General features: G+C 41.9%; 1 protein-coding gene across 1 annotated transcript in view; it reads left to right on the top strand.

Moving 5' to 3' along the window:
- tmtc2a (transmembrane O-mannosyltransferase targeting cadherins 2a) overlaps positions 1–22,534 on the top strand; it is a 62,465-nt gene that overhangs the window by 35,752 nt on the left and 4,179 nt on the right. Inside the window, exons 3-11 of the mRNA XM_073480765.1 lie at positions 6,165–6,999; positions 8,001–8,115; positions 8,890–8,975; positions 10,009–10,193; positions 10,385–10,463; positions 12,729–12,850; positions 16,491–16,572; positions 18,656–18,770; positions 21,710–21,773. Coding sequence (XP_073336866.1) covers positions 6,165–6,999; positions 8,001–8,115; positions 8,890–8,975; positions 10,009–10,193; positions 10,385–10,463; positions 12,729–12,850; positions 16,491–16,572; positions 18,656–18,770; positions 21,710–21,773 — 1,683 coding nt within the window. The remainder of the gene's footprint in view (positions 1–6,164; positions 7,000–8,000; positions 8,116–8,889; positions 8,976–10,008; positions 10,194–10,384; positions 10,464–12,728; positions 12,851–16,490; positions 16,573–18,655; positions 18,771–21,709; positions 21,774–22,534) is intronic.

Genomic DNA, 22,534 nt, shown 5'->3' with positions numbered 1-22,534 from the left:
CTTGCGTCAGTCCACAGCAGCTTTAAACAGCGCTCGTATGAAGTCAGCCGTGTCCCGCTGTTTCTTCAGACATGTTTTAAACACTCTGCACGCTACAGTGTCAACAGGCAGACCACACACTTCTGGGATTAATAAAAAGGAGAGCTAATAATGAATGGCACCGTTAAAAGATGAAGGCTCGGGAGTTTAATACTGTATGTTTATGTGCGGAAAGAGAGCGGCGGAGGGAATGAGAGAGGGGCAAATTCAGGGAAGAGAGAGTAATAAACCGAAGGAGAACAAAAACGAGGAGAGGGGAAAGCCACAAAAATTGATGCTGAATTTCCAAATGAGGATCCAAATCGGAGGAGATATGTGGAAGAGCGTTAGGTTCAAACGCTTGGAGCGAGCGGGGATGTTGCGTTTTGACAGTTGGCGGGGGATTACGCCAGCCGTCCTCCATGGATACACAGATCTCAAGGCTAGTCAATCACAGCTAGAAGCAGTTCCCAGGAATTTAAGTTCAACTGCAGGAAAGATGAAAACAGTTAAATCAGAGGTAACCTTGGAAAAACAGACGCTGGTGATACATCTGGTGTTCGTGTAGCCATTTTGTTTTTGGTGGTGCTATCTTTATTTTCCCACCTTTTTCTCACATGGAAACTAGCCAAAACATGCTAACTTGCACTGATCACCTCTGTTTTTTTGAGATTTGAGCTTCAAGCAGTTTCATTACAGCAGACGCAGAGCTTTTATGGAGAATGCTAATTCTAATGCTAACTTTGCATTTGCCATGTTGTAGCCTAGACCGTTAGCACAGCGCTCTGACTAACATCTGATTTAAATGTTTCTCTCCGCGTCAGACTGAAAATAAACACAGGAAGCACCTTGGATTAGATAGTGTGGCTAACTGCGTTTGCATTTAAATCAATATGATACATCTTTGTGCTGGACTTCATGTTACGTTAGCATTAGCCACAAATATGAGAATATTGATTTCAAGTATTCTCGCAGTGTCCAACTGAAAGTAAACACAGGAAGCACCTTGGATTAGCTAGTGTGGCTAACTGTGTTTGCATTTAAACCAATATGATACATCTTTGTGCTGGACTTTACGTTGCGTTAGCATTAGCCACAAATGAGAATAAGGCAAGGTTGAGAGATACCTGAATTGTGCTTAATTTGACTTCGCTCAATGAAGCAAAGAAATGAGTGTAATCATGCGAGGCCGGTGTGAAAAGATATCTCCCTACGATACAAAAGGTGGTTATTGTTATGTGTCCGTTTGTCAGTGTGTTGGTTTGTCAGCAGGATTACACAAAAGCCGCTGAACAGATTTCCATGAAACTTAGGCTGTGGATGGGTCTCAGCCCAGAATAGACCCATTAACATTTGCAGTGGATCTGGATAAAGAGACTGATCCAGGAATTTTTCTCACTTTCTTTAACATTGTGAGACAGGATGTTTTTTGACATTTCCTTTAATTTCTCAGGGAATTTCTGGGGAAACAATCTGGTGTATTAAGGTGGCTGTTAACTGAGTGAGTGCAATTTGATGTGGATAAAGGAGACTTTTGGGCCTTGGCGGAGGTATGCTTTTCTGGTTTTTCATTGTGTTGAGAGGGAAAAACTCAGCTGCAGTGGAATTTGTCAGATTTTTCTGTCTTGCGTACACGGACACATGTGTATAAACACAGTAAAGACCTTTCCTGGTAGCAGCAGTTTGGCTTGTCAAACACAGGTGTAGCTCATAACCTTAATTAGGTCTGTCCTTGTGTTGAGCGTGCTAGCTTACTGGCACACTTGAATGTGGCAGCACCATTGTTAACGTGATTAGTTACACCTGTGCTATCCTCGGAGTCAAATCGTGCACCGTGAGACAGACTCAAGAAATGTCCAGAATATTGTCTAAGATTGCTGTGAGATGATTATTTTTCATTTTAGGCATTTATCCTCTGTTCTTGCTCAAAACGTATGTGCAGTTAGCACAAAATAGCTCATATTAAGGGCTCTATTAGTAAGGATAGCGCCCTGCCAATATTAATTATTCCTGATAGGAAAATCAATAAATCAACAGCTCAATCAAGAGGTTAAAGGAGTTTTTAGAGCAATTAGAGGGTGTAGTTGATTAGGAGTGATTTAGTTGTTAGAGGTGAGTGAAGATCTATTTTCAAACGACCACAAAAGACAGAAGAGTGGTGGAGAAGGTCAAACCAGACTCTAGCAGTCCTGGTTTCCACTTTTACAGGAAATAAAACCAGCGATCCTTCTACTTTGTGCCTGCTTCAATAACCAACAGGTTGTTTGTTGCTGACTTTGTGAATTCACCATCATCCATCATTAAAAAGCAGAGCCAGCCTCCATGGCGGCACGCTTGCAGTTTGAGTTGCGAGTTTGTGATTGATCGGGCAGTCAATTAAGGAACGATTTGGAAATAGACAAGGCAGCGAGGGGTAAAATGAAGCTCATTCACCTAAATACCACAAATGACTCTCTCGCTGGAATTGGCTTATCTTCGGATACCAAGCAGAATTGGATTTCGCAGACAGTTTCCTCCCTTGACAGCTGATACGGGCTCATCCATCAATAAGCACCCCCTTCCTCCCCGCTTTTTGTGTAAAAGGCACTCTCCTTCATCCTTTGTGTACCACCTTTCAGCATCCAAATCAATATCCAATTTTTTTTTCCCACCCTCACTTCCTCTCAGAGTGCTCCAAAGTGTTGAACTCCTTGGCCTGGCCCTTTTCCATCTTACTAATGACGAGTGACTTTCTGTAAACTAGCTGTGCCGACACTCCCTACCTCAGCTAAACTCTTCGGGGAAACGAATGCTTTTCCATTTCAGATCTGGAGAAATCAACTGGAGCCAGTAGGTCAGGCGAGTCGATGCTTAAACCTCTTATTCTAATCCGAACATGGAGATCTTGTGTTTCCGTCATGGTTCATGAAAGTGCTCAAATGAGCTCAATCATGCATTGCCCTTATTCCAAAAAGACAATATTCCTACTAAGATGTTCCCTAATGAAAAAAATAGAGCATTTTTAACAACGTATAACCTAATTTTACTTGTACATTTGATACTTAAGTACATTTAATATCAGACTTTTACTTAAGTAACACGATATCTTTACTTTTACTCAAGTATGCCTTAGGTCGTGTGTCTCAAACTGTGGTAAAAGCACAGATTAAATGCATACTCTGAATGCACTGTATGCATTTACAGAGAATGCTAATCAAACTTGAATAATATTGGCATATTAACCTAACACCTAAAATCCTTCAGTGTAGTTCTTTGCTCTTCTTTCAATGAAATATACCCTCCAGTTCTGATATAACTGATGCCAGCAGCATCTACGCTAACCGCTCGAGGAGCCGCCATAGACCTTATTCACACGGCGGCCATTTTCCTCCAACGTCAGGGTGGGAAACTTGATAGTGGTTGAATGAATGTAGTATAAACGTTGGTAATTTAACTAATTGTTCCCAATTGCCCAGCAACTGAAAAGACAATAGATAGTAAAAATCATTACGCCATATTTCAGCGTAAAACAACATTTGATGACTTGTTAGCTAATGTTAGCATTCAACAACTTCCTAGCTAACGTTATTTGATTACATCCTGTGTGTTTCACTTCCAGGTTTAGACAGACTGCAAAATGTGTGTTTCTAATCGTATCCCATCAAAACAGTATCGTTAGCTAGAATGTGGTTGAATGCTAGTGCTAGCTGTTGTCTGATGGAAGCTAATCGGTTATCAAACGTGTCGTTTTACCTTGAAATACGGTCCGACGTCCCTCCTGATTAAACTGTCCGTTGTCTTTGCAGTTGCTAATCAATCAGGAAAGCAGTGAAATGCTAACAATGTGTCTTATTGCCTGCGTTTATAAGACTTGCACGCCGGATCACAGCAGTACGACATCTGAGCTTCCCGCCCTGAGTTTGATGTCAGAGGAAAATGGCCGATACAAATAAAAGCGTGTTCTTTGTGCTTTGTGTAGCCTTTAAAAAATATTGTATCTGCCTATTGTGCAATCCATTCAGGGCGGATTATACTGAGAGTCTAAATTATTACTATAGTAAACTCACTTAAGAGATAAGAACATAAGTAGGGCTACACTGGATCAACACTTTGAGTTATAGATGCCCCGATGGTGGTTATTCATATCAAAGCCAACCCTGAACCACAAAACTAGACCGCCAATATATAAACTCCTCCTGTCCTCAGCAATAATACAACACAGGATAAACAGCATTTACAGTACAAGCGTGCAGCAGCAGCTCTAATTCCCTCCGGACAGGTTCAAATAGAGTTCATATTACACTGCTGCTCGGGAAAGAACAAATGGGCTCAGAAAAAAGGAAGTGTGCAGCATCTCTGTGATCATCACTCACGATGTTATGTCGTTTTCAGTCCACAAGGTAAAGAGGAACATGAATAACAAGCGCTTTTTGGGTCCGGACTGCGCCACGCTGTCTCTGTCAGTAAGTCTTTGCCTGTGTGACGTTCCAGTTTCACCAGTTTTTAATGAAAGAAATGAAATCAGATTTACTTAAGCTTGGCAAAAACACATCACTAAATCAGATTTAAGCCGTAATTGATTTCAGAAAGCATCGCCACAGAATGTGGTACTGAGGAAATTTGACATCAAAACATCTGACAGAAACAAAAATGGCATCGGCCTTACGGAGACGCCTTCCCATATTTCTCCCCGCTGACACTGAGGAATGTCATTTAACAAGCGGGTGATCAAAGGTCAAGGTTGTGATTATACAACCCTGTCATGTCTTAGTATCTGTAACTCAAATTGCAGATCATTGTAAAGCAACTGAAAAGAGTTATACTTTTGGCCCCATGGCATAACGCATACTTCTTGTCTCTTGCTTTGAATCTAATTTATGCATCAAAGTCCAATTTTTTAACCAAATGGCCTTCCAAGTATCAATACAGCTGGTTTTTAAGAGTTGAACATGCTTTTCAAGTTTATAAGGGGACCATTCAGTCGAGGTTGGCGTGTGACACTTCTTCTTAAAGGTGTTGCGTGCCAGAGGACCCTAATGGCGATCATGCTGCAGATTTAATGCTCTTATGAGATGTAAACAGCATCTACATGCCAACACAATGAGTCCTAAGCTGATTAGCGGTCACACTCACTGCAACCCTGACAGGCAACAAGGGAAGACTTATGGAGAAAGCCTCTCATGCTTTAGGTTTACTTCAAAGTTGACCCCGGATAGGTCAGGACTGAGGGGGTGGTTTAATTATATACTGAGAATTATGGCTAACGGTTAGCTGGCTAGCCTCAGTGCTGTGGTGTGCCATGTGGAGGTGAAGAGCTCCAGAAGTCACTGTAGCGCGTATATATGAATATTTACTTCAAAATCGAATTTCTGCTTAATTTTTCTCCATACTGTTAACAGTATGTCTTCAACCTGCAAGTTTAACAGAGTTACGTTTTCTTTCCTTTCATTTTCTTTTGGGTTTTCCCCTGTTATCCTCGATAAAACCTTCCTGACATTTAAGTACTTACTGCCAAACCAAATGTGAAATTCATCTTTCACCAGTTTGAAAACGACATATTCCATTAAAAATGACTATTTCGTGATTCGAACCGTCACGTTGTTGCTGACAGAAAGTGACACCCGTTACGGCGCGCGGCTGTCCAAGTCCCGGTGCGTCTTTCACCAGTTTGAATATGTCATATTTCACTATTATCATGTAAACAGAGCCGTGTTGTTTCTGGCTGTGGTGCATTTTAATTTTAAGAACTATGCTAGTGTTACAGAGGACTGTGTAATTGTACGTGAGTGCGGTCTCGGCCCCGGGCAGCTATCAAAAACATTCCAGAGATTGCTTTGTGTAGTTTCTCTAGTTTCTATATAGCATTTCTGTGATAAATCAAACCCTAACAGCTCATCGTGAAATACTGAACCATCCCTCTTAATAACTTGTTGTCTACAGAGACTATAAATACGTTTACAAGATGGTGGTTGCTCTGATTCAGCTCTGATCCAAACCCTGAATAACTTGACAGGTATTAAAATAGCCTCTAAAATGAAAACGAATTCATGTGCTCTGGCACACGGACAAAATATTGCGGCTTTGACTAAGCTCTTCTGGACTGAGCTGTTGATTTAGGTGTTTTCCTTTAGCATGACTTTTTTCTTTTTCTTCCTCCTCTCTTCCAGAAAAAGAACATCAGTGTTTTGCTGAGTCTCGGCGTGCTGGCTTCCTGGGGAGTGTTTCTGCTGTCAGCTCGCCTCTACTGGATGGGCAATAAGCCTCCCAATTTCTCCAACTCTGACAACCCTGCAGCTGACTCGCCGCATTTTCTCACACGGACGCTGACGTTCCTCCACCTGCCCGCCGCCAACGCCTGGCTCCTGCTCTGCCCTGACAAGCTCAGTTTCGATTGGTCCATGGACGCCGTGCCCTTGGTCAGGTCCCTGGCCGACTGGAGGAACCTTCACACTGTTGCCTTTTATGGTGGATTTATCCTCCTGGCTTTGTTTGGCCTTCGCAGCCCCACCTGCAAAGCCAAGGAGACCAATGGGAAAGCTTATATCACTAATGGGAAATCAATCACTAACGGGAATGGTTACCATGCCCCTGACACAAACCATAACACAGACCAGGGGCCGCCAAAGACCACCCTGAACGGCTCAGGTGGACTCCACCAATGCCCTCCACGGACGTCCCTGCCCCCCACAGAAAACCTAGTGCTGTTATCATTAGGCATCATGTCACTGCCTTTCATCCCAGCAGCTAACCTGTTCTTTTATGTAGGTTTTGTAATAGCAGAGAGGGTACTGTACATCCCCAGTATAGGCTTTTGCTTACTGGTTGCGACCGGTGCAAGAACCTTGTACGTCAGACTGAGGACTAAAGGCTGTAAGGCCTTACTGTTGTGTCTCTGTACGGGACTAGTGCTGCTGAACGGGCTCAGAACTGTTCAGAGAAACAGGGACTGGAGCAACGAGGAGAATCTCTACAAGTCTGGGATTAGTGTGAATCCTGCTAAAGGTAAGAGAAGAGCATCAGTTATCATCAGGGATGGGTATCAACTTTAACTTTAACCTTTGTCGGATTCAAATTCACTCAAATTCTTGTTGCTAAAGCCAACTTGACTATATGGCTAGTAGCTAATGGTGGCTAATGTTAGCTAATGTTAGCACACTTCAGATATTGCTGTACAGCTAATATTAGCAAGTCAATTTACAGGTTTAATGCCTTGTTTTTACTTATGCTACCTTTACACCGTGTGTTAGCATTTACCATCAGGCCGTGTCACTTGTAGTCACGGTGACGGCAGCAGCTTCAACTTTTGCTTGGTTAGGTTTAGGAAAATAACATAGTTTAGTTTAATTAAGTAAATTAATTACATGATTTTGTAAGTTAACTTACGTAAGTGTTTAAGTACACAGAGGATGAGGTGGGAGTAGGTTAGTGGGTGACTCCCAGGACTTTTAATCAGGAGACCGGGGTTTGCGTCCCGTGTAGAGCAAAGCTATTCAAACTCGAACCACGATTCTTCTTTCTTTCTTGCCATTCTTAAATATCCTACGATTGCCTGAGGAAACAGAAATACGAAGCTACCGTGTGTTGAACTAATAACCAACTATACTCAAACAAGACCCAGCCCTACCTCATAAGACTTATTCCTCTGCTGGCTGTCTCCACACTGTTGCACAGCCTTGTTCACGATCTGGAAATAACAGAACATCTCTGCTCGGGGAGCTGCAACACAGCTCAGCCCACAGAGAAATCCACAGTGTGACTTTCAGGCTCTTTCGTGAAAGATTTGCTTTGAGAAAAGTTCAATTTTAACACAGAATTAATTCTACATCACATCACAACATGAACATAAGCAGAATAACTATGTACACAGTTGTACAAAGGCTTTTGTGTTTATTCAACTAACTGGTGCCAGTTTATTTTAGAAACTTGACAGCAGTAACACAATCTCTGAATGTGTTTTCCCCCTTCTGAAAGTGCAACTTTTGACTGACACTTGTCTCCCGTAGCCTGGGGAAACTTGGGGAACGTACTGAAGAACCAGGGCAAAATGGCGGAGGCGGAGAGGGCGTACAGAAACGCTCTGCACCACCGAGGGAACATGGCTGACATGCTGTATAACCTGTGAGTGTTAAAGATCTGAGATCCTCCTTCCCCGCTGTTTGCAAAGTCTTGACACCGACGAGTTCTGATTCCTCCCATCCATCACTTGAGATCGCGGGCGGCAGAACAAGAAAGGCAGAACGACGGCGAGAGTGACAGACGGCGAGAAGCTAAAACAAAAATAGATCTGATACCAGCGAGTGAGACGCGGAGCTAAGCGTGATGCAAGAGTGTGACAAAGAGGAAATAACTTTTTGTGTGTCCCCTCGTGGCTCTTCGTAGCTTGAGCTTCTGATTTGATTAGTCGTGGGTTTTTGCAGGGCCTGTGGGAGAAAACGAGCAACTTCCAATCCCGCAACACAAGGTGTCAAAGGTGCCAAAACCTCACAGCAGACCCATGTCTCTCCTCGCTCTCATGCTGACACTGTTTTTCTCTCGACTTCTCGGCTGCCTCTCAAGTTACGGGTGTCAGGAAGCTGGCAAAGCAACATAGGGAGAAGAAGGGAAAACCAAACGGTGTGTTTTTTTGAACCCTTTAAAACGGAGGTGCTGCTTGAATGTGATTGATGGTTGGGTATATCGGGGTTATGTGTTGGTATATTGGGGTAAAGGATACAGAAGCCGCTACTTCTTTGTGTTTTCATTGCCGAGCTTTTACCCAAAGTGCCCTCATCACTTTGACATTCTGGTTAAGCCTTTCTTTACCTTCACAGATTAAAAATAACAAGACAAATACTCTGTTACGTACGTTATTATAAAAACGTCTCACATTTTTGCTTTCTTTGTGTCTTTCAGTGGCTTGCTGCTGCAGGAGAATGAGCGGTTTACCGAAGCGCTCCATTATTACAAACTGGCCATCGGGAGCCGGCCAACACTGGCATGTAAGTCAACTTTTAAAGACTCTCCTTTTTATAGCTGATTCTTGATGACTGGAGCAATTAGACGTCCTCCTTTTGGCTGATTCTTGGTATGGATTAATTAAATGTGAAGTAAGGGGCCATTATTGGATCACCATTATGGTCCAAGTTTAATGCTGAATTAGATGTTCCTTTGCCACGTGGTCATTTAAAGGGTCATATTCAGGCTACTTGAGCGTGACGGTGAAGTGATGAGATTCAATCTCACACTTGGGTGCTCGCATGTGAGATGAGGGGCTGTCTTTTACAGTACCAAGGACAATTTTATGAGAGAGGACAGGTTTCCAGACTCCTTCCTTTCAGACTTGATAAGCTATCTTCAGTTCGCCCTCAGTTTAATCTCCTTTTTAGCTTAATTTATTTCTATTTCTTCCCGACTTACTTACTTTCTTATGGTAGTTTTATCTGCCTTTGACCTCCGTCCTGAATACTTTTGGCTATATTATAAGTAGAGCCCGACCAATATTTCAGCCCGATATTGGCCTATTACAGATATATTGGTATCTATGTATATGTTATTGGATATAAAAACTCCTGTTTTAAAGATTTTGATGCAGAAAAAGGGGCTTTGTCAGAAGTGTTCGACTACCACATTTATGGGATCGCAGCAAAAAATGTGTGTTTATCAGCCATTATATCAATATCAGAATTTTTTTTACTCTCTAATATCAGCATCGGCCCCAAAAATCGATGTCTATCATTTAACTAGCTTTGTTCAGCCTCAACGTCCTCTCCACTCTTAGATACTGAATTACTGCCTTTTCCACAGCTTTTGATGGCATTGATTACTGGTATAATCAATCGATCCATGTATGAAAAACTTAAACCTGTGAATTAATCTGTATTTCAGAGTTTTCCAACTGATCATAAATGAAAAGCTTTAAATGAAAAAAGCAATCTAGCAGCTCTGACTGCAAGAAAATGTAACAAACAAGGAAGGAAATGTAAAATTATTATTAATTTTTTATTACTTAATATCCCCTCCTCCTCTTCATAGCGGCCTACTTGAACACAGGAATCATCCTGATGAACCAGGGCAGCCTGGAGGAGGCCAAACGCACCTTCCTGACCTGCGCCGACATTCCAGACGAGAACCTGAAGGACCCCCACGCCCACAAGAGCTCCGTCACCAGCTGCCTGTACAACCTGGGGAAGCTGCTCCACGAACAGGGCCAGCAGGAGGTTAGACAATGCTTTTTAAAAATAACTTTATGATTTAACCACTTACTATGTATCCTTTTATGTAGGTCGAAAAGCTCTGAACAGGAAACTGTTAAGTTAGCAAAGCCTGTTTTGCACAGAGTCCCTCGTCAATTACAAGTCGTGTGTTATGCTGATTTAAAGCTGGACTAACTTGTTTCCCTCCCCTACAGGAGGCCCTGTCTATATATAAGGAAGCGGTACAGAAAATGCCCCGACAGTTTGCACCACACAGCCTTTTCAATATGATGGGTGAGTTATTGTGGGAGCCTGTTTCCCTCCCGGTCTTTGTTCGTGATGCAGAAACTGAAATTGTAGGATAATTATTACCATTATTATTCAACTGTACCAAAAGCCATTTGGTTTTGTTTTGCTTTGGTTAAGGTTTTTTATGATATATAATATCAATATCATCATGATATGACGCCATCACCCGAAAGATAAATAAATAAATCCTCCAAAAAAAAATATTCATTAATGGTGCACTATGTAATTTCGGGGAAGAATTTATAATCAGTGGAGAAAAATCTTTATTAACCTGCCTAAACAAACTGAATAAACAAAGTGACCTTAAAGGACAACACGATTTTACTTTGTTTATATGTATATATCTGTGCAGAAATAACAGATTTTAAACAGAATGAATAGACACGCAACAAAAGGTTGCATAGAATTTGATATGAATGGCAACGTTGATGCATACTTTGAAATGTTTATTAGTATTTGATGAGGTAACGAAAACCATCTGCGTGTAATAAAAATTTGCACCATCGATGACGAACAGCGTCATGACTGTGAGTAAAAAACGTGCAGTCCTCGGACGAGTTTGGCTCGAGCTTTAGTGATCAATTTCACGTGTTTGTTTCCATTTCATCTGAGCTTTGAAGGAATTCAACAAATTGAAACGAACAAATTGCCAGAAAAAAAGCTTCCAGGGGACTCGGACCACCTGTTTGATTCCAACACTGCTCATCAGTGTGTTCACAGACTGTGTGTCCTCTCGCAGAGGATCGAAGCTAATCCCTGTAATAAATCACATCCATCTCTTTGTTATCGTAACACTAATTACATTATTGGAAGCTCATCCTGACGGCATGCTTGACATTGCAGGGAGATGTGTGCGAGGAAAATTCCCCCCTCCGACGAGCTCGCTGAGAATAGGAAGTGTGTTTTGTCAGGTGGAGGGAGGGGTTGGAGGAGGGCAGTGTTTGCATTAGTGCGATGTCCGGGGGGATTCTTTGTTCAAACTGATGTCATTTTACCCCGGGGGCTGACAGCGTGTTCTCAGATCAAACAAGATCTCATAGAGTTTCAAACATAACAGTTGTTCTTGCAGAGATTGAGCTACATCGGCGTATTTATGCTGCATGTGAGGAATGCTGACACTTTGGATAAGAGTTAGAGACGGTTTATTTGCTCGGCACCTGTTTGAACAAAAAGAAAAGATTGGAGGAATTTTTTGTGATACGGTAATACTAACTTTTTAATTATGCACAGGCGGTGGGAGATTTAAAGGGACAGTTCACCCCAAAATCAAAAACATAAAAAAATTGACTGGTGTAGTTCTGTAGAAGGAAAATAGTCCTCATATCAAAACTGCTGTGGATAATCCTGAGTAACCAGGTCGTGATTTCTGGGAAAAGACATTGCTGTGGAGTATTTCAATTTTTTTTATTTTCATTTAAACAAAAAAGGTTTTGGTATTTTCGTCTAGTGCCAAATTATCACAAAGAGACACAAAACAACGACAGGGACATGAAAGCGGAACAGAGAGGCATAAAACTACCTGAAGTGGACAAAAAACGACCATGAAGAGGCACAAAATATGACAAAGAGACACAAAAGTACCACAAAAAGACGCAAAACAATCACAGAGAGTGACACAATCACTACAAAGAGGCAAACATACTACAGAGACACAAAACTATAAAAATCGGACACAAATGTCCCACAAATAAACATTAAACAATCATATAGAGACACACAAAGCAACTGCAAAGAGACACTAAACAACTCACAAAACGACAACTAATTAAATTTTTTGAGAGAATGCAGACATTTCTACATCAAAACAATCTAGAAAACAAAATGTATTTTTGATTTTTGTATGAACTGTTCCTTTAAATAATAAAAATCCAAAATGTAAACATGAATTAATGAATTGGTGTAGCGGCATCCAAACACTGTGATGACTGGGGAGCTGAGAGCTTTGCCGAATGTGAATGAACAGGTGGTTCGACGCATGTTTGTGTGCTCATGCAGGCTACGACAGCACCAGCCTTAAACCATGACAGCTGCTGACTTTGTGTCAACGCCAAAACTTTTCCCAATAAACCATTTTTTAAGTAATTAAATGGCCAACATGGCCAGAAGAAACTACAGCAACAAAACACGAGTTCTGTCAGTAACTAGTGTGCCAATAATAAATGTAAATCTCACATCTCCTCCACTGTGCTGTGAAAGGCTTTTGATTTCTAATGTCTCTAACCTTGACTCCTGATCGGTGTCCTGTTTCAGGAGAGGCCTACATGAGGCTGAACAGACTGGAGGAAGCGGGCCACTGGTACAGAGAGTCCCTCAGGACCAAGCCTGACCACATCCCTGCCCACCTCACTTATGGAAAACTCCTGTCCATCATCGTAAGTCCCATTACTGAGACACACGCTCACACACATGAAGACCCATGAGGCGAGCCGAAGCATTATCTTAGTAACGATTGCAGCGGTTAACTACCTGGCCGAATGTAATTAAACGGCACCTGAAGTAGCAGAATGTAGAAATGAATAATGCATATGAGGTGACTTATGGGACATCAGAGCGAGGCGAAGCCATCCTATCGATTCCCCTGCACAGCCTGAAGTAGTGTGATAATTTGTTATGAGGTGTAAGCTTCTGACTCTGCAAGGTGCATGCTAAACGAACTCCCTCCGATCAGACGTCAACGAGAGGAATAGTGATGCATTCATGAACGTGTTTGACCTCCAGCAGTACTAGCTGGATGAAACAAGGAACACAGTGTGAAAGACAGAATTAAGACAGAAATGTTTTGGATGAAAAACCTTGTTCTTTGACTTTGGATTGACCCCGATCCAGGAACGATGCCAAATAGCGGGGGGAAGAAACAGCTTCATAGTAGCTGCATAAATTCATGTGTGATGTCTGAAGGTTACAGACGTGGGGAGTTTGTCTGGTGTGGATGAAAGCTAACCCTCTGTGATTGGATGAGTTCCAGATTATCCGTGTGTTTTCTGTCCCTCACTGTGTGTTTCATGTGAGTGTTAGAAGATGTGAAGGGCACACAAGTTCGCCCATGGACGGATTACTGAACAGGCCTCCTGGGCACAGGCCCAGTGGCCCCTAGATACCTCGGGCCCCTATTTGAAGTGACTGTTAACATTTCATTGTGAAAATCAATCACATGAAACAACTACAAAAAGAACGAAAACAATCAAAGAGTGACAAAATGACTACAAAGAGGCAAAAGCACTACACAACAAGGCAGAAATCTACCAAAAGAAGACAAAAAACAACAAGGAGAAGACACAAAACTACCACAAAGAGACGTTAATGTCCCACAACGAGACATTAAACAACACAGACACACAAAACAACTACAATAAGAAACAAAACAATCACAAAGCGGGACATAGCAACTACGAAGACACACAAAACAACTGCAAAGAGACACAAACAACTACAATGAGACACAAACAACTACAATAAGAAACAAAACAATCACAAAGTGAGACATAACAACTACAAAGACCCACAAAACAATCACAAAGAGACACAAACAACTACAAAGAGACATAAAACAACTGCAAAGAAACACAAAACAACTAAAAAGGGACACAAAACAAACACGAAGGACAAAATTACTACAAAGAGTCTCTTTCAATCTGGTCGTGCTCCTTTAAAAGAGATGTGGGGGCTTTTACATGACTGTGCCAAAGGGGCCCGTTGTCTCAATCTGCCCATGAGTTTGCCCAACTTCTGTTTTATTTTTGCAGGACAAAACCCACACTTCCCGTCCTCCCACCTCCTCTCCCTTCCCATAAAAAAACAAAAAACACACTTGTGTGACAACAGATGTGCTCACAGCTGAGTCAAGTTTAGATGTGGGGGTTGAGCCGTGTGTCCTCTGTAACCCCTCAGACCTCCTTCCTTCCTCAGCCTTGGGTGCCGAGTAAAGACACAACCGACCTGCAGTGCCGAACGCACTTGCAGCTGCAACCCTCACAGGCTTTAAACTGTAGTTCTGATCATTTCCGGTTTTTGTCGAAAGATTTGAAGATACACACACACACACACACACACCTAAAGCACAGGTTCATGTGCGAGTCGTCCGGTGTGGCTGGACATCTGCTGTGCTCCCTCAGGCTCAGGGCTGCAGAGCCACACTGGGCCCTGCCTCACAGAGAGGCCCCCCTCCACTACTACGGGGCTTTAGGAACAGGAGATTGGATGGACCCTGGACAATGGGTCAGTAGACAGGCTTATAATGCAATTACTCTCCTTCCTTATTGAATCACTCCATCGGCTACATTTTTGGCCGTCCTGCCGGAGTCAATCGACAATACAGACACAGGGAGGAGAGGTCGAACTGAAGTCTTGTACCGTGGTTCACCCCGACATGTGCTGCTTCTCCCTGAAAGTTGATGTATCGTTGTACTTCAAGTTTCAAAGTGACCCTCTCCTCTTCTTCTTTTCAATCCACGCAATTATAAAGCGGGTATGTGATAGTCTTGTACCCATCCACATCCCTCAGCAAATACAAGTGCAACTCCTAAAGCCACTAATTTGTCTCATTCTTCCCCAAGGTCAGAGAGCTTTTAAATAAGTCCAGTGTAGCATTAGAGCCTTGCTGCCGGACTCAAACGGGTGTGGTGTGCCTTCGAGAAAGTTGTGGTCAGTCAACACGAAGATGATTTATGAATTTAAATTGTGTATTTAGATATTAGGGAGAAGTGCATACAGAGCAATAAATCATTTTAAAAAGCATGCAATAATATTGTCTTTTGATAGTTGTTGTTTTTATTAATTAGGGCCTAATCTTTAAACCTAACATGTAATTCAGTCAGTTTTCTCTAGTGTCACATAGTGGACACAGGAAGTTGCATTGACCTCATCCATGCAGTGTCCAAAACACATGGAAAGGCGTGTCAAATGGTCCATCAACAATGTTAATAAAAATTAAAACTGCAAGCAGTGATAGCCCCAACAGGCGCGGGGGGTGCAGGGCCCAGTTCATTACTGCATGCAGTTTCACTATTAGACTGAAGCCTTTCATAAATCTGCAAAATGATGACTTCCTTCAACCTCTTTGGACTGAGCCGCCCTACTTTCAGTTTTGATGGATGGCCGGGGAAAAGGTTTAATTGAATGTAAAGACAAAAGAGCCAAAGAAAATGTGAAATAAGCCGTCTAGGCTCCGATATTCGCTCATTCGTTCGGAGCGATTGTGGGCACGGGAGAAAGCTAATGAAGCAAACATAATATGCCCACTCCTCTCATTTATTGTTGAATGGCAAGTATATTGGCAATATGGAAGCAATCAGTGCTGAAGGCCTGAAACAAAAGAGGTGGAGAAATCGAGTGTTGTGCACACAGAAGCAATATGTTTCTCCACACGCGCACGCACGTACACCTTTTAGAGATTTTTCTTTTAAGGTGCATCATGGGAGGTGGAGTACTGTTTTCTTTATGAGCCTCGGTTTCCTGCTGAAACTGAACAGCAGGGTTACCGTACTTCAACCGATGCATGTCAGCGCTCTAAAATAACAGAAACATAGTGATGTTTGTAGCTGTGTAAATGAATCTGTCTTGGAACACATTTGTGTCCGGCTATATTGTACATATGTTATATATTTTCATTGTATATACTGTTTCTGCTCAACAAAAATCATGATTCTTTCCCTCTTTTCTCGTTAGTAATTAATTTAAGGTATTGTCTCCTGTTATTTTATGTTAAAAGTGCTAATAATGATAGTAACAATAAAAATAACAACCAACAATAATGGTAATGATGACAATAACGAGAACAAAGACGATATCGGTAACGATGACAATGACGAAAACAGCACTGGTAACAGCGACGACAGCAATAACGAGAACAATAATGACAAGAATAATGACGATGACAGTAAAGACAACAACAACGTGTTTTTCTGCCCTTGCAATAAACTCAGTATGAATATTACAAAATATTACAGAAACACAATCACAGTATAACTTGAATATCAGGCGTGATCAATGATTTTCTTTCCTTTTTGCTTTCAGGGGCAGAAGACGGAAGCAGAGAAGTATTATCTGAGAGCTATTCAACTAGACCCGATGAAAGGAAACTGCTACATGCACTATGGTAAGAAGAGGAGTGTTTGAAACGGACTTCAGAAACGCGTCTCTGCGTTTGACAGAGCTACGAAAAAATCTTTCATCATTTTCTACCAACTATAACCGGCATGATTCGTGTGACCGCTCTGAAATGCTTATATGTGGAACTAGTAGGGATATGTGACACATTTCAATTGCCTTGCCAAATATTCCTGGTCCTCTTACAATTTTTGTGGTAAACCACCCTGGATCTGAGCTCATAGCTTGTGTAACCTGATAAGAGTTTTGGAAAGAACCGAAGCAGCATGGTAATCATTTGGAAGCGCCGAATACATTACTATTTTTTATTATCCCCCCCTAAAATAATCGCAGTATGTTTAACAATCCCTGCGCCACAGTAACTAATTTGAAATGTTCTGTCATTCAGCTCACCGTCGGTATCAGTGCTGGCAGTGTTGGAGCTGTTTGAGGTTTTGCAGATGGTGCAAACACACACGCAAACAGGCATGTATGCCATGTTTATCTAAGTAAGGAGACGGGATCATGGTACACTGTTTACCGTTCGTAACAGAAAGTAAAACATGATACCACGCTCTGCCTGCGCTGCTGTTGATGCAGCGTTTCATATCGGTTTGGAGGAGCCTGCTCCGTGCTGCTCCATGTCGCTATCTTTAGGATATTCATAGGAAATTAAATCTGTCCAGGCTCGCTGAAAGCACCATTGTGCGTCGTCTCTTTTCTCCTCTTCCTTATCGCCCTCTATTCCTCCTGGTGCTTTTCTCTGCGCTGGATATCTTTGGGTTGGAGTTTAGTTTGGTCCCTGGCGAGGGGCTGCGTTGCTGTCTTTGGACCAAGCTGTTTCCTCTTACACTCTTTTCTCCGACCCTGCCTATCTGGCTGTTTTTCTTTTTATCAATGTTATCTTGTAGCTTCTTGCTATAGGTGATGTTTATTTGGGCCGGTCCCTCTCCTTTATCGCAAATCTGGCCGCTTTAGCTATCCGGGGTTCACTGGAGGAGCTCCAGGTGTGAGTGTGTAAGGAGTGATGATATCTGGCCACATTAAGACACAACGGAAAGACACACACACTAGAGAGAGCGCGAGGAAGTGACGGCTGAGACAAGGCCTCCTTTCCTGCCATTGTTCACAGTAACACATTTTAATGCAAACTGTCCCTCGTACGACCCAGTTCTAAGTATTCTGATGTGGTGATGAAGTTTGGAGGCTGCGCTTCACCTCAACGGCGCCTCTCCACATTCCCGTCTCCCTCCACTCAGTAACATCTGCGGCTGATAATTTATAGCCACTGAGGCAGGCACTTGTGGGTGCCGCACCAGGTGGCCAGACTCCCACAGGAAAACACATGAAATACCTCCGTCTCATCTGTGTTCTCGAACCTCGCCGAGCAAAACAACAATCCTTTCACCGCTTCACTTTCTGCCTCCTTGTTGCAGTTCCTGTGGTGCTCGTCTCTTTCGCTGCCTCCATTCGTCTCCCTTTGTTTCACCACTGATCTCCATCTTTCATCTGTCAGAGCTTCTTTGCCTTCCATACCACTTCTACTTTCCACAACGTGATGCTAAAGCACAAACTTGTGATTTATAGCAAACAAACAAAACCCAAACCCTCTGTTTGCAAGAGTGTGCAGCCATACTATTGGCTCTGTATGTCCATAAGTAGACACAGCAGGGGCATTCATGACTGCATCATTTTAGCAGTCATCGAAAAATTTCCATAAAGTAGTCAATAATCGATTGATCGCAGGAAATGAATCCTATTTTTTTCACCCAATAACAATGCTGAATTATAGTCAAAGGTCTCAACCAATAAAGGGTTAATTAATGAAGGTGGGACATGGAGGTAGGTGTGCCTCGATTGGCTCTGAAAGTTTAGTACAATTTAATGCTGACATGCTCACAGTAACGATGATATAGAGTCATCAGGGTTCATCCTCTGGGGACCACCAATATCTGTCCACACTTTCATCTTAATCAATCCTATAGTTGTCGAGATATTCCAGTCTGGACCAAAGTGGCGGACCGACCAACCAACCAACAGACCACCAGCGTGGATAAAAAAGTGCCCTTCCCTCTGTCTTCCCCTCTCTCCAGGTCAGTTTCTCCTGGAGCAGTCTCGTCTCGGCGAGGCGGCGGAGATGGCGGAGAGAGCTGCAGAGCTGGACAGCTCAGAGTTTGATGTGGTCTTCAGCGCTGCTCACATGCTCAGGTTGGCCAAACTGCTGACACGCAACAACAGTTTCACCACTTGAAAAAAGCACACCGTACAGAAAATGAAACGGACATATATATCCAAAGAAGTGTTGAGGTTTTTGAAATCCTATTGCTGCTGCGCTGCTTTTACCAATTGTGGGTTTATTCTGTACCACTGCCATTTAATATCCATCTTTGAGATATAAATTATACCGGTGTTATAGAATAGTAAATGTCCTCCCTATGGAAATAGCTGTTGTAAAAGCTGTTATGTATAACACTTATAAACAGCAGTACCCAGTTTCAGTCCATCATAGTGAGGTTGCGTCCAGGGCTTGTAAAGAAGCCGTTGGAGAATTTTCCCTCAAAGTTTGGCAAGCACGTTCGTATAAGTCTTAAAGGGACTGCAAATGCCCTCTTCTCCCAGCCACTCAAGGAAATATTGGAGCGATGTGCCTTCTTCCCTCTTTGCTCTACATATCTGGAAAAGTCATCACTGCTCTCCAGCATCCATCTAAATACAACACCACAGAGGATGTGTAAAAGAAGTTGAAAGTCTTAGGTTTGGCAGACGTTTTGCTTTTCGAAAGAGTAAATCTAAATGACAGATCAGTCTGCTGCATTGTGGTCTAACTGGTTATTTTCTGCTGGGACTGACTGGGACATAAATCCAGTCTGATTAGGATTTAATGAATGGGACACCCACCTGTCATTAGCTGGATTTAAAACTCAAGCTGCTCCGCTGATAATAAAGGCGAGCTACACATCCTGTATTTTTTCCTACAAATATTGACCAAAACAGGATTATAATAAAGACCTAATAATCCTGTTTGATGGAAGGTTTTCCTTTAAATGTTTTGTTATGATGTCTCCAATAAGTAAGTTGGTTTTTACATTAGTATGTAGGGCTTGTTATGTGTATCAAAAAACACCAAGGCAGGCAGGTAGGAAAACAAATACAGAGCTTTAATAAAGTACGCTGTAATCCAAAGAACAAAACTGGCAGGCAACAAAAACAGAAGAAGCAGGCGAGGGCTAATCCAAGAGCTAATGAAGCACAAAAATACAAAAAACAAACAAAGTACAAAGCAATGAAACGCTGGGAGCACAGGCAGGAACACGGACGGGAGGAGGCTTAAATTCACAGCAACTAATTAACTAAAGAAACACAGGTGTACACAGAAAGAGAGTGGGGAAAAAGACAAAGACAGGATGTGGAAGGTAAAACATGACACAAACCATAATCATGACAGGGCTGCAACCAATTGCTTTCATTATTGATTAATCTGTTGATGATTTTCTTGATTAATTGATTCGTCATTTGGTCTGTAAAAAGTCTGAAAAGCCTGAAAGTTTGAAAATGCTCAAATATGAAATATCATAAAAATATCTAAATACACTGGAGTGGGGCTTTAACTGAAGAAACCCGGGTGTACACAGAAAAAGGGCGGGAAAAAGACAAAGACAGGAAGTGGAACGTAAAACATGACACACAAGGATATAATCTACAAAAAATCTACTTAAATGGGAAACCAAAACCATGACAGGGCTGCAACCAACAATTATTTTCATTTTTGACTAATTTGTCGATTCTTGATTTTCCTTAGTAATAATCGATTAGTTGTTTTGTCCTAAGTGTCCATCAGTATTTCCCAAAGCCCAAGATGAAATCCTCAAGTGTCTTGTATTGTCCACAACCTAAAGATATTCATAGTCTTTATCTGACCTCTGTGTTGACCAAACAAAACAAAAACCAAGCTTATAAGAAGATGACGATGATAGCCACGTCTGAACTCCAGAGAACCCTGATAAAACGCTGCATGTATTCTCAAGGCGTATTTAACTCCAGTCACAGTCTTATAAATATTAATTGCCATGTCGGGAAAGAACGGTTTCCTTGACTTTATTAACTTTGGCACTGCGAAGTCCGGTTCATGCACTCTTTGCTTGAAATTGTATGTATGGAGCAGATTAACTGCTGCCATTTTAGAAACCCAGCTGTACGATTTGTAAGGGAGGACCGGTTGGTGGAGTGTTTCTGGCATTTGAGAAACATTCGTCTCTCTTCGGAGAGAGAGCGTGAGCTAGTCATCATCCTTAAGTCATTGCTGCATTATCACAGTTATTACACAGCGAAGAGATGAATCACTCGACACAGAACATTCTTTCTTCATGATTTTATTGGAAACTAAAGCATGTTATAAGCTTCTATGAGAAATATTTCAACATCGCTGAGGGCTGGAGAAGGATCTGTACCATCCGTCGGCTGTTATGTTACAGTATTCAGACACTACCTAATATAAAAATCCATGTTTGTTAGCTGGGCGAGAAACGTCTTTGTCTGCAGGAACAAACATGACATGAATTATTGTTGTTAATTAGAAAATGATGAATCGCCCAAAAGGATATGATATCTTAATGTAGGATGAAAAGGGAAGATGTGAAACAATTACACAATATTGTAGGGATGACTATTGGTACTTTTACTAAATATTAATACAATGAGATTTTTGATAAATAATCAGTAATGTGGATTCAATGAGAGCACAAATCGTACAAATACTTGGCCGATACAGCCGATGTAGTATTGTATAGTCAGGTAGTTCTTCCAGTGGAGCCTCATAGATAAATAATGTTCACTGCTGCCATCTTACATTTTCATCCAACGTACAGTGGTGAGTGAGACGAGAGGTTTTAAATGAACAGACGTACTGTGTGTTTGATTCCCGACCATTTTAATAAGGTTAACATTATCTTAACATGCAATGAAGCCAACGAGTTTTACAGCAATTTACACAATTAATGAATCACTAACTCTCATTGCATTACTAATTACAGTGTGATTAGCTGCGCAATAATGAATGAATACAATTATAATCAGTAATTTGCATTGGTACAGTGTTATTCATATAAACTGTGATGTCACATCTTTTTCTCTCTGTTCTTTCACTTCAGACAGGCGAGTCTGAACGAGGCAGCAGAGAGGCAGTACGAGCGTGCAGCCAGCCTCAGACCAGATGTGAGTACCTGGACTGGTGGGCCTGTTAGCACTTATCATGGAAATGCACACACACGCCCGTACTGTAAATTCAATTTACAACATACTAAGTGTTACCCATCATTCTGACATTATGTTATAGTGCTGTTGTTCCTGGCAAACAGTTACACGGCTGAATATAAAAGTGGAAACTGTGTCCTGTCCGTGGCTGGGAACCCGGTGCTTTCGATGTGCTTATGCAAACACAAAAATCCCACGGCGAGAGGAGTTCGGTGGTTACTGTCTCCTTATTGAATTCACACGTTCAGCTTGACGATCGCAGTTAAACAGACTGAGCCTTGTGGGATGCAATGTCTCCCGATGTCAGCACATGCGGTTGAGGAAGTTGAAGGCTGTCATATCCTGTTTCAGCATTGCGAGACTTTCATCTTCGTGTCCTTCACCGGAGTAGCTACTAGTGTTATATTACTACACTTTTTTCAGCATTGTGTATTATTACATTAAACTGTTTTAAGTATATTTCCATTTAGCCATGACTTATAGCAAACAAAGCAATTTTAGGTATTTCCCCAATAAGCTAACCTTTTCAACTTTTATCTAATGCATCTTATTGTTAGCTAGGCCTGCTGTGTGTTGGTTACTTTATGCTAACTATTTTAAGCCTTTATTTTTGGGTCTTATTTCAACTATTTATCCATATTAGCCATGTATTAGCTTACTATTTCAACCATTTACCTATTTCTTTAAGCTTTTAAGCTAATTATGGATCCCCCTGCCTTTCT

Source organism: Pagrus major, chromosome 14, assembly GCF_040436345.1.
Source record: "Pagrus major chromosome 14, Pma_NU_1.0".
NCBI classification, from domain to species: Eukaryota; Metazoa; Chordata; class Actinopteri; order Spariformes; family Sparidae; genus Pagrus; species Pagrus major.
Note: the sequence above shows the minus strand (reverse complement) of the source record. Positions and strands in the feature narration are given on the sequence as shown.